General features: G+C 43.0%; 4 protein-coding genes and 1 non-coding gene across 6 annotated transcripts; 2 read left to right on the forward strand and 3 right to left on the reverse strand.

The window, feature by feature from the left end:
• Nucleotides 1-3,795: 3,795 nt before the first annotated feature.
• pgk1 (phosphoglycerate kinase 1) lies at nt 3,796-8,902 on the reverse strand. Its single transcript, XM_061298874.1, has 11 exons — nt 8,727-8,902; nt 6,875-6,925; nt 6,654-6,809; nt 6,436-6,580; nt 5,958-6,061; nt 5,764-5,883; nt 5,531-5,645; nt 4,822-5,001; nt 4,560-4,737; nt 4,374-4,472; nt 3,796-4,254 (listed from the first exon to the last, which is right to left on the reverse strand). The coding sequence occupies exons 1-11, from the start codon at nt 8,789-8,791 to the stop codon at nt 4,214-4,216; spliced, it is 1,254 nt and encodes a 417-aa protein (XP_061154858.1). The 5' UTR covers nt 8,792-8,902; the 3' UTR covers nt 3,796-4,213.
• Nucleotides 8,903-9,398: 496 nt separating this feature from the next.
• On the reverse strand, nt 9,399-10,300 carry LOC133168155 (cytochrome c oxidase subunit 7B, mitochondrial). Its single transcript, XM_061299473.1, has 3 exons — nt 10,151-10,300; nt 9,684-9,799; nt 9,399-9,601 (listed from the first exon to the last, which is right to left on the reverse strand). Exons 1-3 carry the CDS (start codon nt 10,296-10,298, stop codon nt 9,518-9,520), a joined length of 348 nt encoding a protein of 115 aa, XP_061155457.1. The 5' UTR covers nt 10,299-10,300; the 3' UTR covers nt 9,399-9,517.
• Nucleotides 10,301-10,466: 166 nt separating this feature from the next.
• trnal-caa (transfer RNA leucine (anticodon CAA)) lies at nt 10,467-10,577 on the forward strand. The gene is made up of 2 exons: nt 10,467-10,504; nt 10,532-10,577. It is a non-coding gene; the product is annotated as a tRNA-Leu (tRNA).
• A 335-nt stretch (nt 10,578-10,912) lies between these two features.
• On the reverse strand, nt 10,913-13,510 carry pgrmc1 (progesterone receptor membrane component 1). Its single transcript, XM_061298796.1, has 5 exons — nt 13,363-13,510; nt 12,521-12,852; nt 11,656-11,811; nt 11,451-11,561; nt 10,913-11,245 (listed from the first exon to the last, which is right to left on the reverse strand). The coding sequence occupies exons 2-4, from the start codon at nt 12,813-12,815 to the stop codon at nt 11,467-11,469; spliced, it is 546 nt and encodes a 181-aa protein (XP_061154780.1). The 5' UTR covers nt 12,816-12,852; nt 13,363-13,510; the 3' UTR covers nt 10,913-11,245; nt 11,451-11,466.
• On the forward strand, nt 13,508-16,698 carry rab24 (RAB24, member RAS oncogene family). 2 transcript variants are annotated; one of them, XM_061298794.1, is made up of 9 exons: nt 13,508-13,906; nt 14,561-14,728; nt 14,866-14,934; nt 15,042-15,120; nt 15,201-15,268; nt 15,340-15,439; nt 15,602-15,652; nt 15,878-15,937; nt 16,034-16,698. In XM_061298794.1, exons 2-9 carry the CDS (start codon nt 14,612-14,614, stop codon nt 16,102-16,104), a joined length of 615 nt encoding a protein of 204 aa, XP_061154778.1. In that variant the 5' UTR covers nt 13,508-13,906; nt 14,561-14,611; the 3' UTR covers nt 16,105-16,698. The 2 variants fall into 2 exon arrangements, with proteins under 2 accessions (XP_061154778.1, XP_061154779.1); XM_061298795.1 differs by having other exon boundaries at nt 13,509-13,906; nt 16,037-16,698.
• Nucleotides 16,699-16,910: the final 212 nt, after the last annotated feature.

Genomic DNA, 16,910 nt, shown 5'->3' on the forward strand with positions numbered 1-16,910 from the left:
AATGTTTAGAACATCCCGTAGAACTCCACCACTCGTTCCATGCGTGGTGACTTTCTTCAAAATAAAAGCAGACTTTAGCTGTCGCCAATTTCTAGATCAATATTTTGCTTACATATTCACACTTTCAAAATGAAAATAATTAAACACATCTCAATAAAGCACCTAATCTACGAAAAGAGACTTGAAATAAACAATTTATTGAGGGGAAAAAAGCCATCTACAGTCAGCGGCATAACATTGCTTTGAAAAGATCGCCACGGAACAGTGCTGGTACACTTGCACGAGCTTTGACAAACCAGAGGAAGACCTTCCCATGTGACCACAACTGACCAATCGGCAAAAGCTAGACCTTGTCATCTGGCCACAGTTGACCAATCAGAGACGAGACATGCTATCCCAAGTTACTTGCACGCTTGAAAATCTCAAATAAATTATATTTGAATGCAATTAAATGTGTGTGTCGGGAGTTAAAGACTTTAGTTACTATCGTAGGATAACTTTTTTGATTTAATGAAACACGATAGTAAGCAACCCTCCGACATAGCTTGCAATGATACAAAAATATAAAACTATAGTTGTAAAATTCCCAAAGAAAAGTGTTTTGCCGCCCTCTTGTGGCAGCTTTGGGTCATTGCAGAACAACATGCAGCCTTTCTCTGTTTCTCAATCTGCCATTGATTGGTCCCTCTCGGATCTGTGAGTGAACGAGTCAGTGAGTGATTTGCATTTCTAGTTCATCGTGAGAACGAATCAGTGAGGGAACGAATCCTGACTTTCCCGTTCGCGAACGAGTCAATGGGTGAACTGCCTTCCTTCCCGTGCATCAACGGATCAGTTAGTGAACGTGTTGCGTCTCCCTTCTAACGGTTAGGGTTAGAGCTGGAGATAGGGTTAGAGCTAGGGCTAGAGCTAGGATTAACCCTAACCTCAACCTCAACCCTAACCCTAGCTTTAAACCCTACTTTGAAACCCTAACTCTCTTTGCCCCGCCCCCCTACATTACTGGATTTCGCCCCGCCCCCTTGGTAGCAGACGTGATCCATTGGTTTGCTCGGCACACTTGGGGGCGGGGCCACCCTATGTATTCACACATAAATACTTGCATTTGAGCCCGTGTCACTAACCAGTCGGCTAGTTCGGCTCGGCAATCAAGGGCCGTCTGGACTCTTTTGTACTTACCCAACGCGCGCGGAATGAAATTTGGCGAGTGGCTCCGTCACTGGGTTTGAACGAATCTTTTGAGTGAACTGATTCTAAAGATTCAGTTCAGAACTAGAATGCACATCACTCCCACTCAGGTCCTGGAGGTGCATCAGAGTCCAAATCATTTAGAATGTACCACAAGTGAATTCGAATTCATATCAATTGATCGTGTTTGAGCTGCTTCTCAGTTCAATTTATTTTAACATTTTGACTTTCAAGCATTATTTGACGTCTTGCACGTCCACATTTTGTAGGTGGTTGGGGTCTCTAGTGTGTCTTGAGTGTTTGGCGGATGTGGCAAATTGTTGTCAAAAGGAAGCCAATGCACGCGCTTCACAGCTAATGTCGAATCAAGTCGACACACAAAGGAGAGCGGCCGGACCATTGAAGGTAACACGCAGTAACATCGTTAAATACAAGAATATAAGAGGTTAATTTCATATGTAAAAAAAATTGTGCGGCGCATGAAAATGTTTCTTTTAGGAAATTTCTAATTCTGCGCAGCATATTTTATTCAACAGGTAATGCTGTTTCAAATTGGATGAGCGATGGGTGCAATCTAGAGTGCTTACGAATACTTTCATCAATATATATCTGTCAAACAAAATACACACTTTTGCTCCTCTAGTAGTTTTTTTGTTATTTTTGTTAAATAACCAGAATGAGAAGAGTTCACTGCACTTTTGCTTTAAGGCACAAGACCGCAAGCTCTCCGTGTTTCGGCCAACCACTTCCTGAAGGCGCACATACATGTGCATTGTTCAGGGCCAACAACAAAGTATCACAAGGGCAGTGTGTGAATAAGTGCTACTTTGCAGGTATGCTGGGAAATTCCAGCGTGCAGTGTGCGGTTGGAGGTGTTGCGTCGCTGGCCTTGCTCAGTCTGCTGGGTCTGCTGTGTCTGAGATGCAAGACCAAGTCCAGTAAGTGTTAAGAACCAGCTGTTGTATGGGTGGGATCAGAAATCCATCATCTTAGAACGGCTTTTCCAATACTTCCCAGGCCCCTTTGGTTTTCCACATTTGTCAAGCGAATGATTTTGTGTTAAAAAAGACAAATTTAAAAGACTTAAACTGCATATTTTCACAATTTTAAATCATGTTTTAAATTAATTTATATAATGTATTTGTTTGGTTTTCGGGCGACCGGCTTGAAAAAAAAGAGTTTTTGTGACAAAGCGCACTGAAACCCATATGGCCTGTTTCAATATTTCCACAGAGATACACGGAGAAGCTCAAATATACAACCCCCACACGTTGTGAGTGACAAACTTATTTTGTGACAAATATTTCAAATGCATTTGGCACATTGTGAGATTTCTTCCTCTATTGACAGCCAGCGTGAAGGAAGCAGATTCGCTGTAATGCGATCCAAAACGGGTAAATCATCCATCACAGAGTATTTTTTATTTCTTTTCTATTTCTATTTATTCTATTTTATATTTCTATTTTGTTTTGTATTTTTCAGTCACCAAAGCCAATCAAATGACCCCTTCCATCAAGTATGTTTTTTTTTGTTTTTTTACATGAAATTAAAAGCAAAATGTCAAACAGACACAATCACCTTATTGAAACTATATTTTCCAGTGAGGACATTTATCCAGGTGAGTTTTGCACAATTTGCACTATTGCATTTCTGTCTTCCAATCTACATACAAGAAAAGCATTTTCTCCGAACCGCTTACAGCTATATATTCGGTAGCTGAATCTCCAACCAGAATTTGGGAACATATTTATGTGTAAGTATTTCAATCTCATGGACAATCTAGCGCAACAACTTCAGCAGGGATTATTTCGCCTTTGCAGAGAACCGCTCCCCGTTACAGTGTATGAAAATGAACCGATGCCATCGAGGATCAAAGGTGGGCTCTCTAAAGTGACTGAATCGATGAATTGCCTTTTCTGAGCGGCTAACATCATGTCGTCTCCAGATTGCGACGCCGCTACGGGTCATTACGCCAACTGCTCTGGCGAATCGCCAGAAAACAACGCGGGAGGTCGAGGTGTTGCGTTTAACCAAAGGGCCGTGTCGCCTCCCCACGCAGACGCCGACGATTATGAAAACTCTGCGTTCCTGGCGCACAATGCGTGCAAGCTGGAGAACGGTAAGCAGATGACTCACAATGCATACACGCTCCTTCACTTTTAAGCGTCCTGTTTTTGCGCCGACCAGATAATTGGTACGAGAATGAAAAAGCAGGCTGACACGGACGCTAAAGAGGACACTTTCCCTCATTTGGTGAACCGAGGCTGCCTCCGGATGATGTGGGAAGAACATCCCGCGGGCTGAGAAATGAACGAATGGCTCTTAATTATTTATCGATGGTACATAGAAGAGCGATTTTATCCATCCATGCATGCAACATTGTAATTTTGTATGTTTTTATTATTTAAATATACGAGAGTGCTAATTAAAATCATTACAAACAAGTGTTTGTTTCTTTTTTGAAACGGATGAGCAGATTTTGCGTTATGGGTCAGGCCTGACCGATGTCAATTTTGAATGGATTTTTTTCATGTAATTGCATCTCGGATCGATCGGAGCATTTTTAAAATCGTAGGCCGAGTTTAGAAGCAACACAAGAGCAGCGCAAAGGTTTTAAGGACATTTATTCACTAGAAGAGAAGGGCTGTGATGTTACAAGGTCGACAAACGCCACACGAATCGTTTGTTAATATCTCTCTCAATCAGTAGCCATGCTGTGACTGGACAAGTTAGCGGGGAATGAGCGACACCCGCTTTTCTCAAGTGGTGAGGTGAGGTCACCTTTCAACCACAGCAAAATCAAATTCCACCTTGACAAGCCGTCTACTCGAATGATCAATAAGGCAGAAGTTCTACAAGTCCAGATGGATTTGCGATTCGGTTTTTTTCTCCGTAGGTTTGTTTCTCGCATGGACTAACACCAGTCTGGTTTTAGTAGCTACTCACCTCTCGGCATACACACATTCACACGCTCTCTCTCTCACGCACACGTGCAAACACGTCAGTAGGTTGACGGGGAGGAAGTTTAGACGTTGCTCAAGGCATCCACTCCGGGGAGAACTTTGCCTGCAAGAGCACAAAGAAGAATTGATCAATTATAGTGAGGAGACAAAAAAACAATATTTACAGTCAATAGGCAGGTTTTTGATTTTTCTGCATCATGATGCTTTTAGTGCTCCACTCACCTTCCAGAAGTTCCAGGCTGGCTCCGCCTCCTGTGCTCACGTGGCTGACCTTGTCCTCAGTGTTCCACTTGGCACAGCAGGTGGCAGTGTCGCCCCCACCTGGACACCCCCACCCAGACATTTACATGATTGTTTTCCAAATGTTGCATTGTCAAAACCATTGCAAAGTCCGGCACGGCTTCTTACCGATGATTGTGACGCAGCCTGACTTGGTGACCTCCACCACCTTGTCCATCAGGTTCTTGGTGCCCTTGGCAAAGTTGTCCCACTCAAACACACCGACTGGGCCGTTCCACACGATCTGCTTGGCTCGGCCCACCGCCTCGCCGTACGCCTTGGAACTCTCGGGACCGCAGTCCAAGCCCTGCAGGGGGAGTGAGGGGGCGGGTTTATGGTAGCATAAGAAAAAGTCAGGGCTAGCTGGAAAGGGGACTCGGCTAGCTTTTACCATCCAGCCGGAGGGGATGCCAGCGGCGACGGTGGCGACGCCCGTGGTAGCCTTCTCATCAAACTTGTCAGCGGTGACAAAGTCGACGGGCAGCGTGATCTTGACGCTGTTCTTCTCGGCCTTGGCCATCAGGTCCTTGACAATGCCGGCGCCCTCCTCGTCGTACAGGGAGTTGCCGATCTGAGAAGAGGCATGGCAAAATGATCGATTGGCATCGCCAGCCGAGACCCAAATGAGGACAAGCGCTCTCGAAAGTGAGAGACGGAAGAATGCTCCTGAGCAAGCGTTGCAAAGCTGCTTTATCACGCTTCTGCCACAAAGACCCAAATTCACCTACAAAGAAGTTGAAATCAGTTTTATGGCTGAGCAAATAATGGTCCAGAAGTGAAACAGTTTGCAGATTTCACATTGCGATGTGAATAAAGCGCAACGCTGATTGATATCCACTTGCGGTTGCGGCGTTATTGTGAAAGCAGGCCACGGGTTTGTTACGTAACTGCCGAGCTGTGCAAAATGCCCTGGTCTGGTAGTTTTGGGGTCAAGACCAAGTTCATCAAGAGGTCCTTTGAAGCGATTGCAAGAGTGTGAGGTAGCATATATGGGTATCATTTTCATTTCTGGTTGCATAGCCTTTTTTATTTTTTTTATTTTAAGGGATCAGGAAAAAGTCTGCAGATGAGGAAAATAATTTCATTTCACTGTGCCTCACCTCCATGTTGTTGAGCACTTTGAGGAAGGTGAAGGCCATGCCGCCACCAATGATCATCTCGTCCACCTTATCCAGCATGTTGTTGATCAACTGGATCTTATCTTTCACCTTTGCCCTTTGGAAGAAAAAAAAAAAACAAACACCAGATAAAAGACCAAAGCCTTAAAAATGTAGGACACACCGATAGCAAAATCAATAACACCAACGTCAGAACGGTCACGTCCTCATCTCACCCTCCGAGGATGGCCAGGAAAGGCCTCTGAGGTTTCTCCAGAGCCATGGCGAAGTAGTCCAGCTCCTTCTTCATCAGGAAGCCGGCCGCTTTCTGGGGCAGGTTGACGCCCACCATGGAGCTGGAGGGAAGGAGGCCTCAGCGAGTTACGTCCCCATCCCCAAATGTCCAACGTGTGGAGGCGGGCGGGCTCACCTGTGGGCTCTGTGAGCCGTGCCGAAGGCGTCATTGATGTAAACATCTCCCAGTTTGGACAGAGACGCCCGGAAGCTGTCAATCTGCTCCTGGGATGCCTTTGTCTGTCACGTTTAATATAGAAAAGCAAAGGAAAAAAAAAAATCATTATGTGAGTGTCGTGAAAATCGGAATATTAGATAGATTGTTTCTGTTACGATTTGGGGAAAAGTCTGAATTTTATGAAGACTAAAGTAGCAACACTGTATTCACATAAAAAAAAAGTACACTTTGTGTGTAACTCCAATGCAAATGTCTGCGCGGTGGAAATGAATCCCGGCAAGGCCGCATACCAAGCAGGCCTCGTAGGACAGGAAAAGCAACAGCGACCTTCAGCACAAATGTCAGCAGGCTGCAGAAGCAGCCCTGATCTTTGATCCCGCCTTATATCGGATTTATTCACAAGTGTGTGTTTTCCTTGGGGGTGGGGGGGCTCGACCTTGTTTCCAGAGGAGTCCTTGCCCTTTCCCTCCTCAGCCACATGGAAGCGGAGGTTCTCCAGCAGGATGACGGAGCCGGCGGCGGGGTTGGCGCAGGCGGCCTCCACCTCGGCGCCGACGCAGTCCTTCAGGAAGGTCACGTCCCTGCGCACAGCAGTATCTTTTCTAAGGCCTTTCATTTGCGACACCAGCTTGTCACTCACAGATATGCGCTTACTTTCCCAGCAGGGACTTGAGCTCAGTGGCGACGGGCTCCAGCGAGTACTTCTCCGGCACAAAGTTCCCGTCGGGGCGGCCCAGGTGACTCATGAGAACCACCGACTTGGCGCCGTTATCCAGGCAGTGCTTGATGGTGGGAACGGCGGCCTTGATCCTAAAACAAGATTAAGAAGGTCATGACCTCTCTCCATAAAAAAATGGGGCGAGTGCAAGGTTTACCTCTGGTTGTTGGTGATGTGCTTGTCCTTCATGGGAACATTGAAGTCAACCCTAAAAGAATGATGATTAAAAAAAAAAAAAAAAAACGATCATATACCAAAGCTAAAACAGGAACAAAGGAATAATTGTGTGTATATATATATATATATATATATATATATATATATATATATATATATATATATATATATATATATATATATATATATATATATATATATATATATATATATATATATATATATATATATATAATATATATATATATATATATATATATATATATATAATATATATATATATATATATATATATATATATTGATTAAAAAAAAGATAATTAAATAAAAATATGATTGGCTTTATATATATATATATATATATATATTACAAGAAAATAGTTTGGAATTTCATTGGGGGGATAAAACCCAAAAGGAAAGGGCAATTAATGCTTGACTCAAAACAACTGTTGCTTCTAAAATGGTCCACTGGAGGGCGCACCACTGAAATGACCTCAGTCAGAGTGGCTGTGATGCAGCAGCAGCAGCCCAAGACAACATGCTGCATAACGTCCCTCCTCCCCACCTGAAACGCCATAAGCCCACACTCGCCTGTGCACAATGCCGGCCAGTACTGTAAAAGCATTGTCTCGTCTGGGAGCACAATACTCAGCTTTTCGCCGGCATTTTTGGCAGCCCGAGGCGAGCATCTGATGACCCGCAGCCTTGCAAACGCAGCACTTTTGATAATGGCAGGTAGCCATGTCATTGTTAGCTTCTGATCCGGCCTAACAAACGGGCAGACGTTAGCTCATTTCAGGGGCAGATTCTTGGGCTGTCGCTATAGCGACAGCCCAGCTCGCCACATTCGCATTCAGTCTGACGTTTTTTGCCGAAACGCTCGCACGACAGGCCGGGGCATGTCCTGGGCGTGATATTACGAGAGCTAATGTGCTGCTAAGACGTATCAAAAAGTCTTGCTTGTGGTGAACCCTGACCTATGCCGACTGGACCCTCTGACATTTCCACAGTGGATGGGTGTCGGGTTCAAGTGATCACGGACGAGTCCAATGCTAAGACGCAGCCTTAAAAAAATCATTATTGATAGGAAGTCCAGCATCTAGGCCGGATCAGTTCCAAGAGTGTAATTCACATTGGGCAAAAAGACACATTCATTCATTCATTTGGGTGGTGATTTAAATTTTGGACAAGTCCAAGATTTGCAACAACATTGATTTGACTACATTGGTAATTATGTAAAAGCAGTTTTAACTTGTATTCAGGGATTATCGCCTACAGTGTTACAGTATAAAATCATGCATTCAAGACGAAGAATGAGATTTTGCTTCTTTTTTTTCCTCCACTTGTTCACACTGTTGGCCTACTCATCAAAGTCGTATATTCTTGCTGTCTTTATTATAGATTTAATGGCATTTTTTTGCTCATATTTAGCATACCCAAGACTCTAATCACCAAAACCACGCCACGCTACAATTATATATATTGATTTGTGCATGTACATGATTGAGACATTTAAGGATAAGTTTTTCATTTGCAAATTTGCATTATTCGAGGGGTTTGTTGCATTTCAACGAAATTTGCAGCAATATTGATGATACGGCAAGTGGCACTCGACGTCACTATAAAAAACAAAATTCACTTCCGGTGTGGTCAACATGGACCCTCACGCCCCTCTCGTTATATAGTTACACAGAAATGATAGTTATAAAAGCCATCATTGAACTAGCTGTTATAATCGTTATAAAAATACGACAGCATGAAGACATACGAATAAATAAGAACGCGTTAGCTATGGCAAGCTAATCGCCACTTGACTTCCCATGAAGCGCTCACCTCATGATGACTCTCTTCCCCTTGACGTTCACCTTATCCAGGGTGAGCTTGTTTGACAGAGACATGTTGTCGTCTTTCTGCTTGTTCGTCACGTCGCTTGCGTCGCCTCCGCTTCGGTGGCTTCGATGGCTGTTCGGTGGATGGTGGCTCCCGAATGACAGCGATGACCTTAACAGCAAGCGGGGATAAGGAGGTTGGGACAAGACACGCCCACCTGAAGGCGATTGGCTGATGCGAGAAAGGAGAGCGCTTGCGTTTGATTGGCTAGCCTTGGTGTCAATTATCCTACGTCACGTCAAGTTTAGCCGACTTCCAAATAGAAATTAATATAAATATTTACGTACTTTCGGTCCAAGGATAAAAGATTGACGAATGTTAAATGCATCTACAATATCGCAGTTATTAAAATTAGGACTTTTGCAACAAATATTTAAGTGAGCATACATATTGGGGAAAACAGAGCAAAACAGTCTTAAAATGGCACTGTCTATACATTCAACATCAAACTATCATCATAATGTTAACAGTATCAAACAAACCTTACTCCTAATGGAAAATGAAATTCTTGCTCAAATTATTTTTACTGAAAAGCATCAGTGTGTGTTTATCTTTTGTAATAAGCAAATATACAGTTGTACTCAGTGCTTAAAGGGGAAGACAACCAATCAGATCTAGAATCACATTTAATTTATTTGGACAATAATGAAACACACTCAGGCAGGTATTTACTACTCAGCTGTACAGTCAAAAGATTTCTGTTTGGATCTCAACCATGGCTGCTTGTTTTTCTTTTACTCATCAGCCTCCCTCCATGGTTGGGGCTTGATCTTCCCAACAGGGGACAAATTCCAAGTGATGCCTGTCTGAGTCACCACCTGTAAGGGAGAAGGGGAAAAAATAAGGTTTGATTTTGGAAAAATGATGTCAAGTTGCTAACAAAAGGAGAGCTACACTTACGTATGACCACACAGCGGTGCAGAAGGCGAAGCCGCCGAGCAACACGCCGGTGCCATACTTTGAGTGGAAGTCCTGCGGAGCGGTGGATCCGTGTCTCACTTGGCGTGCTGCTTGACCTGGAAGACGACAACCATGGACCATGTTTCATCTTTATATTAACTGTGAAATTAGTTTTGTTGAGACGACGCGGTTCCGATTGCAGTTCCCAAAAAGAGTCCATCTTCACAGTAAATCGTCACGCAATCATCATCAACAACACCAATTAAAACAACATTAGCAAACTGGCTGCAAAATTGAAGCTCTTGGAACTCATCTCAAAACATTGCTGGAAACATTAGCTTGCGTGTGTTAGCCTGCCGACCGGGGTGACCCATTGGAGACGCGTCTCCAGACTCGCAGACAAGTAATAGCTAAAGGTATTTTTTGAGTACATACATATATAAATATTCCATAACAAGTCGTCTTACCGCTGATGTTGACGACGGCTTTGGTGAATCTATACATGTCGACGAGTCTGGCTTTAGGTAGGTGGAAGATACCCTTGAACAGCACAAGTGCAAATATGGCCGTTTTGCAGCCAAAGAGCGGAAGTGACGTTTCGTTGTCCCGGCGCATGCGCACCGGACAAATATAGCAAGAGAAAATGTGTAACTTTACGTTTCTGTAGCTTTCAAACGACAAAATAGCAACAAATCTAACATATGTATCATGTCAAAAGAACTTTAAATCATTCCAAAGTTGATTAGAAAATAAAATGACTGTTTTGCCACAATGATCGTCAGTGTCAGGATGGCCGAGTGGTCTAAGGCGCCAGACTCAAGGACTTAACTCCTTCCGAAGGACGGGATTTCTGGTCTCCGAATGGAGGCGTGGGTTCGAATCCCACTTCTGACACAAACTTTTGATGTTCTTTCAAGTTTATAAATAGCTATGGCTCCCACAGATGTAAGCTCTTATTTGATTTTAAATGTTGTTTTTTTTCAGTGTAATAATTTAACAATCGCTTGTCTTTAAATAAATGTAATTGTCCTGGTTTTACATTTTGTATCATCTCAATATCACATAGGGGTAAACTGTGTTTAAGATTATTTAATTGAGGATTTTTTTTCAGTGCAATGTTTGCATGAACTGCCATTTATGTATTTATGTAGATTATAATTCTTCAAATACAGTGATTTTTTTGCATGAATTACCACAAGGCAACACTACAATAAAACAAAACAAAGAAATTGCTCTTTTCAAAAGTTTATTTATTAAATGGATATCATTTCCAGGCTGACGGTATTATAACATTCAGTCTGTCCGTCTGTACAAAGCTTAGCAAATGACATTTATTACCTCACTGAATTTACAATAAAGATGAGTATGTGGCGTTTTGGAACGGGAATGACGGTGAAAAGTGAGAAACATGATTTCATATGAAAGGAGTACACTTGGTCCACCTCTAAAAAAAACAAAAACAAAAAAAACCATCTTCCTTCACTGGTTACAGTCGTTCTGAATGGCCCCATTTTCCTTTCTGGAAAGCGGTGGCAGTCCGCGCTGCCTCGGCATAAAGTCACCTGTGACATCAACATTTATTTGAGCACGTTGCGCGACGCTAGTCGCAGTTACAAAATCGGTAAGCGCGTGAAGCTTATGACATCTCAGGAAACAAGGTGACACTGATGTAAGCACTTGGTGTGAGATCAACAGTATTTCAATAACATTAGCATTATGCCTTAATGCTAAAGCCTTCATGATTAAGGCATCGGCGGCTTTTTCTACCTTCGCGTTTCACTCTTTAGTCTGTTTTCTTGTCCTTGACTTCCTCGTCGTCTGTGTACTCTGTGGGCTCCTCGCCGGGCTTTAGCAGCTTCCCGATATAGTCGTATTTAACTGGAATGACAGAAAATGAGACCGGTATTCAAGTTAGCTTGACAGTGAGCAAAGAAACAAAGTCGATATTTGCCGGACTCTTGTCGGCACTCACATGTGAACTGGGCCTCCCACTCGGCGAGGCTCTCCAGCTCCGTGGCATTCAGGTCAGACAAGTCGTCGTGTTCGTCTTTCAGGGCCTCCTTACCCAGGCAGAAGGTGGCCAGGCCTCGGGATGCGTCCCTGCCGGCAAACACTCCGTATGGACCGTCTGGAAAACACGGGACATAATCTAAGAACTTTGGCTGCACACTAATTGGTAAGTGTATAAAGTGCTGCCTTTGCAAATGAAAATTATTTTTCTTGTCTTTACCTCCCGTATTGATTTTTTTTTTTTTTGCACAAATAAGGATCAAGCAGCTTGTAGCGCAATAACAGAAAAAAAAAAGTTTGCATGAACACAAAGTGAGCTCAATGGTTTTACAATGACTGATCAAAATAAACGGTCATCCATTCATTCATGCTGGTCAGAGGTGACACGCAACAAAGGTTGCAACGCTCACATGAGATAAACCAGGTGAGCTTCCACCAGAGTGCGCATTTCCTAACTAGTGCAATTTGGTATTTGACCACATGTTCGGAATATTTTGGTAACCCGGATCAGCTCGGAGTTCCGAAATAATTTTCAGTTTGGTAGCTTTCTTGGAATTCGGCCCAAATAAACAAACAAACGAACAGTGTGTGTCTGTCTGCTGATGCAACTCACTTGGGTTAATTTGTCAAACAGACACAGTTCAACCCTGTCGTTCATTGCTATTTGTTCCTTTATAAGCGGACTATTTTTATCTTCTACTATGTTGTGGAAAAGGGATCTAAGTCAGAAAAGCTCAAATTGAGAAACGTCGACCTTTTATGCCGTTTTAATGCTACAACGGGAGTCCCAATAAAACATTCAGCCTGTGTGAAACTGGAAAGCTTACCCGGCCCATAGAACTTGCTGCCCCTGGTCACGTCGAATACTTTTCCATTGACAGCCATGAGGATTCTGGGACTCTGCAGCCCATCGTAAGGCTTCAACTCGTCTCGGGTGAAGTCTCGCTTTTTCAGTTTGGGCAGCGGCGGCTCCGCTGCTTCCACCTCCAGAGGCTTGTCCCCGCGGAAAATTTTGTACAGCAAGTAAAGACACAAAGCCAGCAGGGCCAGGTTCAAAGGAGACGTGAAAATCTCCTGTAAGATTCCGCCTGAAGTTGTGTCGGGGTCGTCCGCTTCAGCCATGTTGACTCTGTCCGTATTTTCCTCTGTGTGGGCGTGTCTGGAGAATGGGGGGGGGGGGGGGGGGGGGTCAGTAAAGAGCTTTCAACCAACCTCGGCCTCGGAATTATGACGCTATAGCAACTTCGTCCAATCGCATGACGCTAGACGCCTGCCAAACTCTTACATAAAATACCATAAATCCGATTAAATTTATGGTAAATTATGGCCGTCAGACAGGTCACGTAGTGTGATTGTGTAAATCACTATAAACAAGTGTGTTTAGTTGTGTTATAGTTGTTTGCCATTTTTCACACGTCCTAAGTGTTGTTAGCTCAAACATGGCGAATAAAAAAACTCTTGAATCTTGAATATAGTTACTGCATTCCCCCCAATAAACTTGGTCAATGGGGCAGATTACCGTGCAATTAAGTAAATATGAATGAAACGTACGGAATGCAATAAAGATACGTATTTTCAGGTTTAGAAAGCAATGTAACGTATTTTACTAATCTAGTACGCAACGCTAATTTGATGTTTTGTACCTATTTTTTACAATAACGCGACTTACCGTGCTTTTTATGTAATAATTAATGAATTTTTAAACAAAAACAAAAAAAGGGAGATAAACTGAAATTTCAGTCAAAACAACTCGAGTGCGTGTTTTTTTTATTCCGTCCAGATACAAGCCATCCGTGACGTTTATGTTTAGTTCCTACCTCAACAAACAAAGCTGAGTTTAATACATTTCCACCTCGGAAGCACCGCTTCGTTCCTCTTTTCGCATTTATCCAACATTTCATAACATCTCCAATTTTTATCATTTTGGAACTATGCTTATTTTGTATTTCTGGAACGTTTTGTAGTTTTGTGCCATTGCGCAACAGGGGAGGGCACGTTGGCGAAGAGCGACCGGCTTAGCTTTGCTTTAGCTCACTTTAGCTTGACAAGGCTGGGCTGAGATGACAAGCGCCTCTTCTGCCACCTTCTCGTTCGTCCAACAAAATATTTTGTAGACGCCCATGTCAACATCACTTTTCGGCTTTTTGCTGCTGCCGCTGCTGCTGTTGTTGTGGAGCGACGATGAAGACGTGTTGAGTTCATCTAGCTGCCTCGTAAGAGCTCGAATTCCCCCCCTAGCCAACAGATTTATTTATTATTTCGTTTTTAGGGAGCTACATAACAAATCGGAAAAATCTGTTCCAAGTAAACACGAGTGTTGATTTCAGGCCTCGGCATTGATTAATATACCCGAATTCTGCATTTCTCTCGCAATAAATTGCTAACTGACTAAGGTATGTTTTAAAAACAAAACATTTTTATTTATGCTCCGTTCTAATGAAATAGTTAAAAAACAGATTGGTTTGTTACACGGGAGTAAAGAACCACCCTGAAAAGTTAAAAGCATAAAAAACACGAATATCGAGTTAGCTGTAATCCCGTGAAGGGCAAAAGTTATGTATTCTTGACTAACGATATTTCTCTTTAATAAAATATACTTGAGGAAAATGTGTCTATTTTCCTCATTAAATAATTTGATAACATGTTTTGTAGATATTTTTTTTTTCAAGGGAAAATGATCAGTATGATTTGACAAATCATTTTATTTAGTTAATAGCTAAGGCTTTTGCTTAAGTGCAGGATGCTGAAAATACTCACAATGGACTTCTGTACTTTAGTCTAAAACAACACATTGTGTAACTTCCTTTGAATTCGATCTCCAAATACGTTCAGAATCCTTTAAGTGTTGTACATCTTTTTCTTTTCAGAGGCCAGCTCTTTCTTCTTTCCTTACACACTGACTTCCGTGATTGAGGAGTATGAGCGGCATGCGCGTGGACGCCAAAGTGGTGATGTTGGGCAAGGAGAGCGTGGGCAAGACCAGCTTGGTGGAGAGATACGTCCACCACCGCTTCCTGGATGGACCTTATCAAAACGTGAGATCCAGCGCAAGAACCTGATTTGAATACATCTATTTAGCTAGCAGGTTATGAATCTGTGGATTACAAATTGATATTATGAATTAACATCGGAAAGGTCTTTTTTTTGTTTTTGTTTTATCTCCTCCTTGCAGACTATCGGTGCCGCTTTTGTGGCCAAACCAATTCAGGTGGGAGACAAAGTGATCACCTTGGGAATATGGGTGAGTCAGGTTCCGCCTTAATGGCCATCTAGCTCAAAGCAGAACCTCTCGCCCTTCCGCTTTATATAAGCGTTTCATTCACAAGGACGTTTCTGCCATGCTACCAGGACACGGCCGGATCTGAACGCTATGAAGCAATGAGCAGAATCTATTACAGAGGAGCCCGGGCAGCCATCGTCTGCTACGGTAAATGGCATGTGCTGACGGCCATTTTATGTCTCATATCTGCTGGCTGTGTGGAACTTTTTTTTTCTGTGCATTTTTAGATCTGACAGACAGCAGCAGTTTCCAGCGAGCACGTTTTTGGGTGCAAGAACTACAAAACTGCGAAGAGGTACGAGAGCTTCTCAGAGGCTCTTATTGTCTTTGAACATGATTCCTATTTTTCTTTCCAACTGCCGTTAGCATTGTAAGATCTACTTGTGCGGTACCAAAAGCGACCTGATCCAAGGAGACCGGAGTCTCCGTCAGATCGACTACCACGACACTCAGGACTTTGTCGAAGGTAACAAACACGAGGCGCCGACTGAAAAAGGGGAAACTGGGCTTTCTGAAATGAACTGTCAAAACAGGCTTTAGCGGAAGAACCGAAAAAGTCAAATGCCCTGATTGTAAAATAGTTCCTGTGCCGTCACATCCTGAACGACTTGTCCGTTTGTCTCTGTAGAGATCGGAGCGCAGCATTTTGAGACCTCCAGTAAAAGCGGAAGCAACGTGGGTGAGTCACTGTCGCCCGCAGACGTGCTTGCTCACATCTCACGCTTGGATTGATTTATTCATAGTCTGTCCATTCCTCGAATGATCACATGGGCAACCAAATGGCCACGTGCTAATTTTATGAAACACAAAACGGAATGCCCCAGAGCACAAGGGAATTGTTGTTCCCTTGTAACGCAGCCGTTGTATGAAATCAAATGAAAAGCAAAGTCTCTCACCGCCACAGATGAGCTGTTCCAGAAGGTGGCCGAGGACTACAACAACGCCACCTTCCAGTACATGACGGGTGAGCTTTCACGCGTTCTCTACCTAAAAGGATCTCAGAAAATATTTGGAAAATGTTAAAAAGAACACAAAGCTAAGTCGTTGCGCTGTGCTTCAGCAGAAGAATCAGGAGTGAACTTGGGCCAGAAGAAAGAGTCATACTTCTACTCATGCTGCAACAGCAACTGACGCTGGACCAGAACTGTGGAAGACGACAGGAGAAAATAAAACAGAGAGCGAAACGGTCATTTCTTTTGTGCCATGACAAACTGCGTGGAGGAGGCGTCTCTGCCGGGGTGGAGCTTTGAATTAAAGAACATTTCATCCAGAAGAGGATCTCCCGCTCCAAAGCTGTCGATTGAAGACAACTGAGCTGCTGCGATTTTTTTTTTTTTTTCTTTCTCTGCTTACCTTTTCACTGTAATGCAGTTTACACCCGTCATGACTCTACTTGAAAAGGAACGCTGGCGAATTCAACTTTGTGTCTTGACTGCCTGTATTGCTGCATCACATGATCAGCTCATCACAGCCTGAGTGATTGACCTTTTGACCCTTGTCTGTCAGGCACCTCCCCCCCTTTTTTCGGCGCTGATTTCCTCCAGCGGGAGATTTGGTCAAGAAAAAGACCTCAATGGCACAAAACTGACAAGTCAACCTCAGAATAATGTTAACATTTTTTGACGCTCAGCCATCATGTTTGCGCACTTATTTATTGCCTTTTCAAATCACAGTGCCGGATAATGCTTCAAACAACTGCTTGAATGTTTTTTTTTTTTTTTTTTTAAATACAAGCTGTCAAAGAAAAGTTCAAATATAAGCGCTCCTGTGGAATTACAAGTCTCAAAATGTGTCATGAGTCATCCTTAGCTGGGCTTTTTTTTGCTCATTTCACACATCCAGCTAAACTGTGAAATAAACGATTGTGCATGAAAAAAAGAAAATCTCCCCCTCTTTTTAAACCAAATAAAACAGTTTCTGTAAAGTCATATTTTTCA

This window comes from Syngnathus typhle, linkage group LG15 (genome assembly GCF_033458585.1).
Source record: "Syngnathus typhle isolate RoL2023-S1 ecotype Sweden linkage group LG15, RoL_Styp_1.0, whole genome shotgun sequence".
Lineage (NCBI taxonomy): Eukaryota > Metazoa > Chordata > Actinopteri > Syngnathiformes > Syngnathidae > Syngnathus > Syngnathus typhle.

What these genes read in the sequence shown, in the direction of transcription:
- rab24 (XM_061298794.1), top strand. Translation starts at nt 14,612, where the DNA reads ATGAGCGGCATGCGCGTGGACGCCAAAGTGGTGATGTTGGGCAAGGAG. An exon ending in TGATCACCTTGGGAATATGG is followed by an intron (nt 14,935 to 15,041) that starts GTGAGTCAGGTT and finishes CCATGCTACCAG; the next exon opens with GACACGGCCGGATCTGAACG. An exon ending in CACCTTCCAGTACATGACGG is followed by an intron (nt 15,938 to 16,033) that starts GTGAGCTTTCAC and finishes GCTGTGCTTCAG; the next exon opens with CAGAAGAATCAGGAGTGAAC.
- pgk1 (XM_061298874.1), bottom strand. Translation starts at nt 8,791, where the DNA reads ATGTCTCTGTCAAACAAGCTCACCCTGGATAAGGTGAACGTCAAGGGG. An exon ending in GGGAAGAGAGTCATCATGAG is followed by an intron (nt 6,926 to 8,726) that starts GTGAGCGCTTCA and finishes TCATTCTTTTAG; the next exon opens with GGTTGACTTCAATGTTCCCA. An exon ending in AGGACTCCTCTGGAAACAAG is followed by an intron (nt 6,062 to 6,435) that starts GTCGAGCCCCCC and finishes TAAACGTGACAG; the next exon opens with ACAAAGGCATCCCAGGAGCA.
- pgrmc1 (XM_061298796.1), bottom strand. Translation starts at nt 12,815, where the DNA reads ATGGCTGAAGCGGACGACCCCGACACAACTTCAGGCGGAATCTTACAG. An exon ending in CAGCAAGTTCTATGGGCCGG is followed by an intron (nt 11,812 to 12,520) that starts GTAAGCTTTCCA and finishes CGTGTTTTCCAG; the next exon opens with ACGGTCCATACGGAGTGTTT. An exon ending in GTGGGAGGCCCAGTTCACAT is followed by an intron (nt 11,562 to 11,655) that starts GTGAGTGCCGAC and finishes CTGTCATTCCAG; the next exon opens with TTAAATACGACTATATCGGG.
- LOC133168155 (XM_061299473.1), bottom strand. Translation starts at nt 10,298, where the DNA reads ATGCGCCGGGACAACGAAACGTCACTTCCGCTCTTTGGCTGCAAAACG. An exon ending in AGCCGTCGTCAACATCAGCG is followed by an intron (nt 9,800 to 10,150) that starts GTAAGACGACTT and finishes GTCGTCTTCCAG; the next exon opens with GTCAAGCAGCACGCCAAGTG. An exon ending in GCACCGCTGTGTGGTCATAC is followed by an intron (nt 9,602 to 9,683) that starts GTAAGTGTAGCT and finishes TCTCCCTTACAG; the next exon opens with GTGGTGACTCAGACAGGCAT.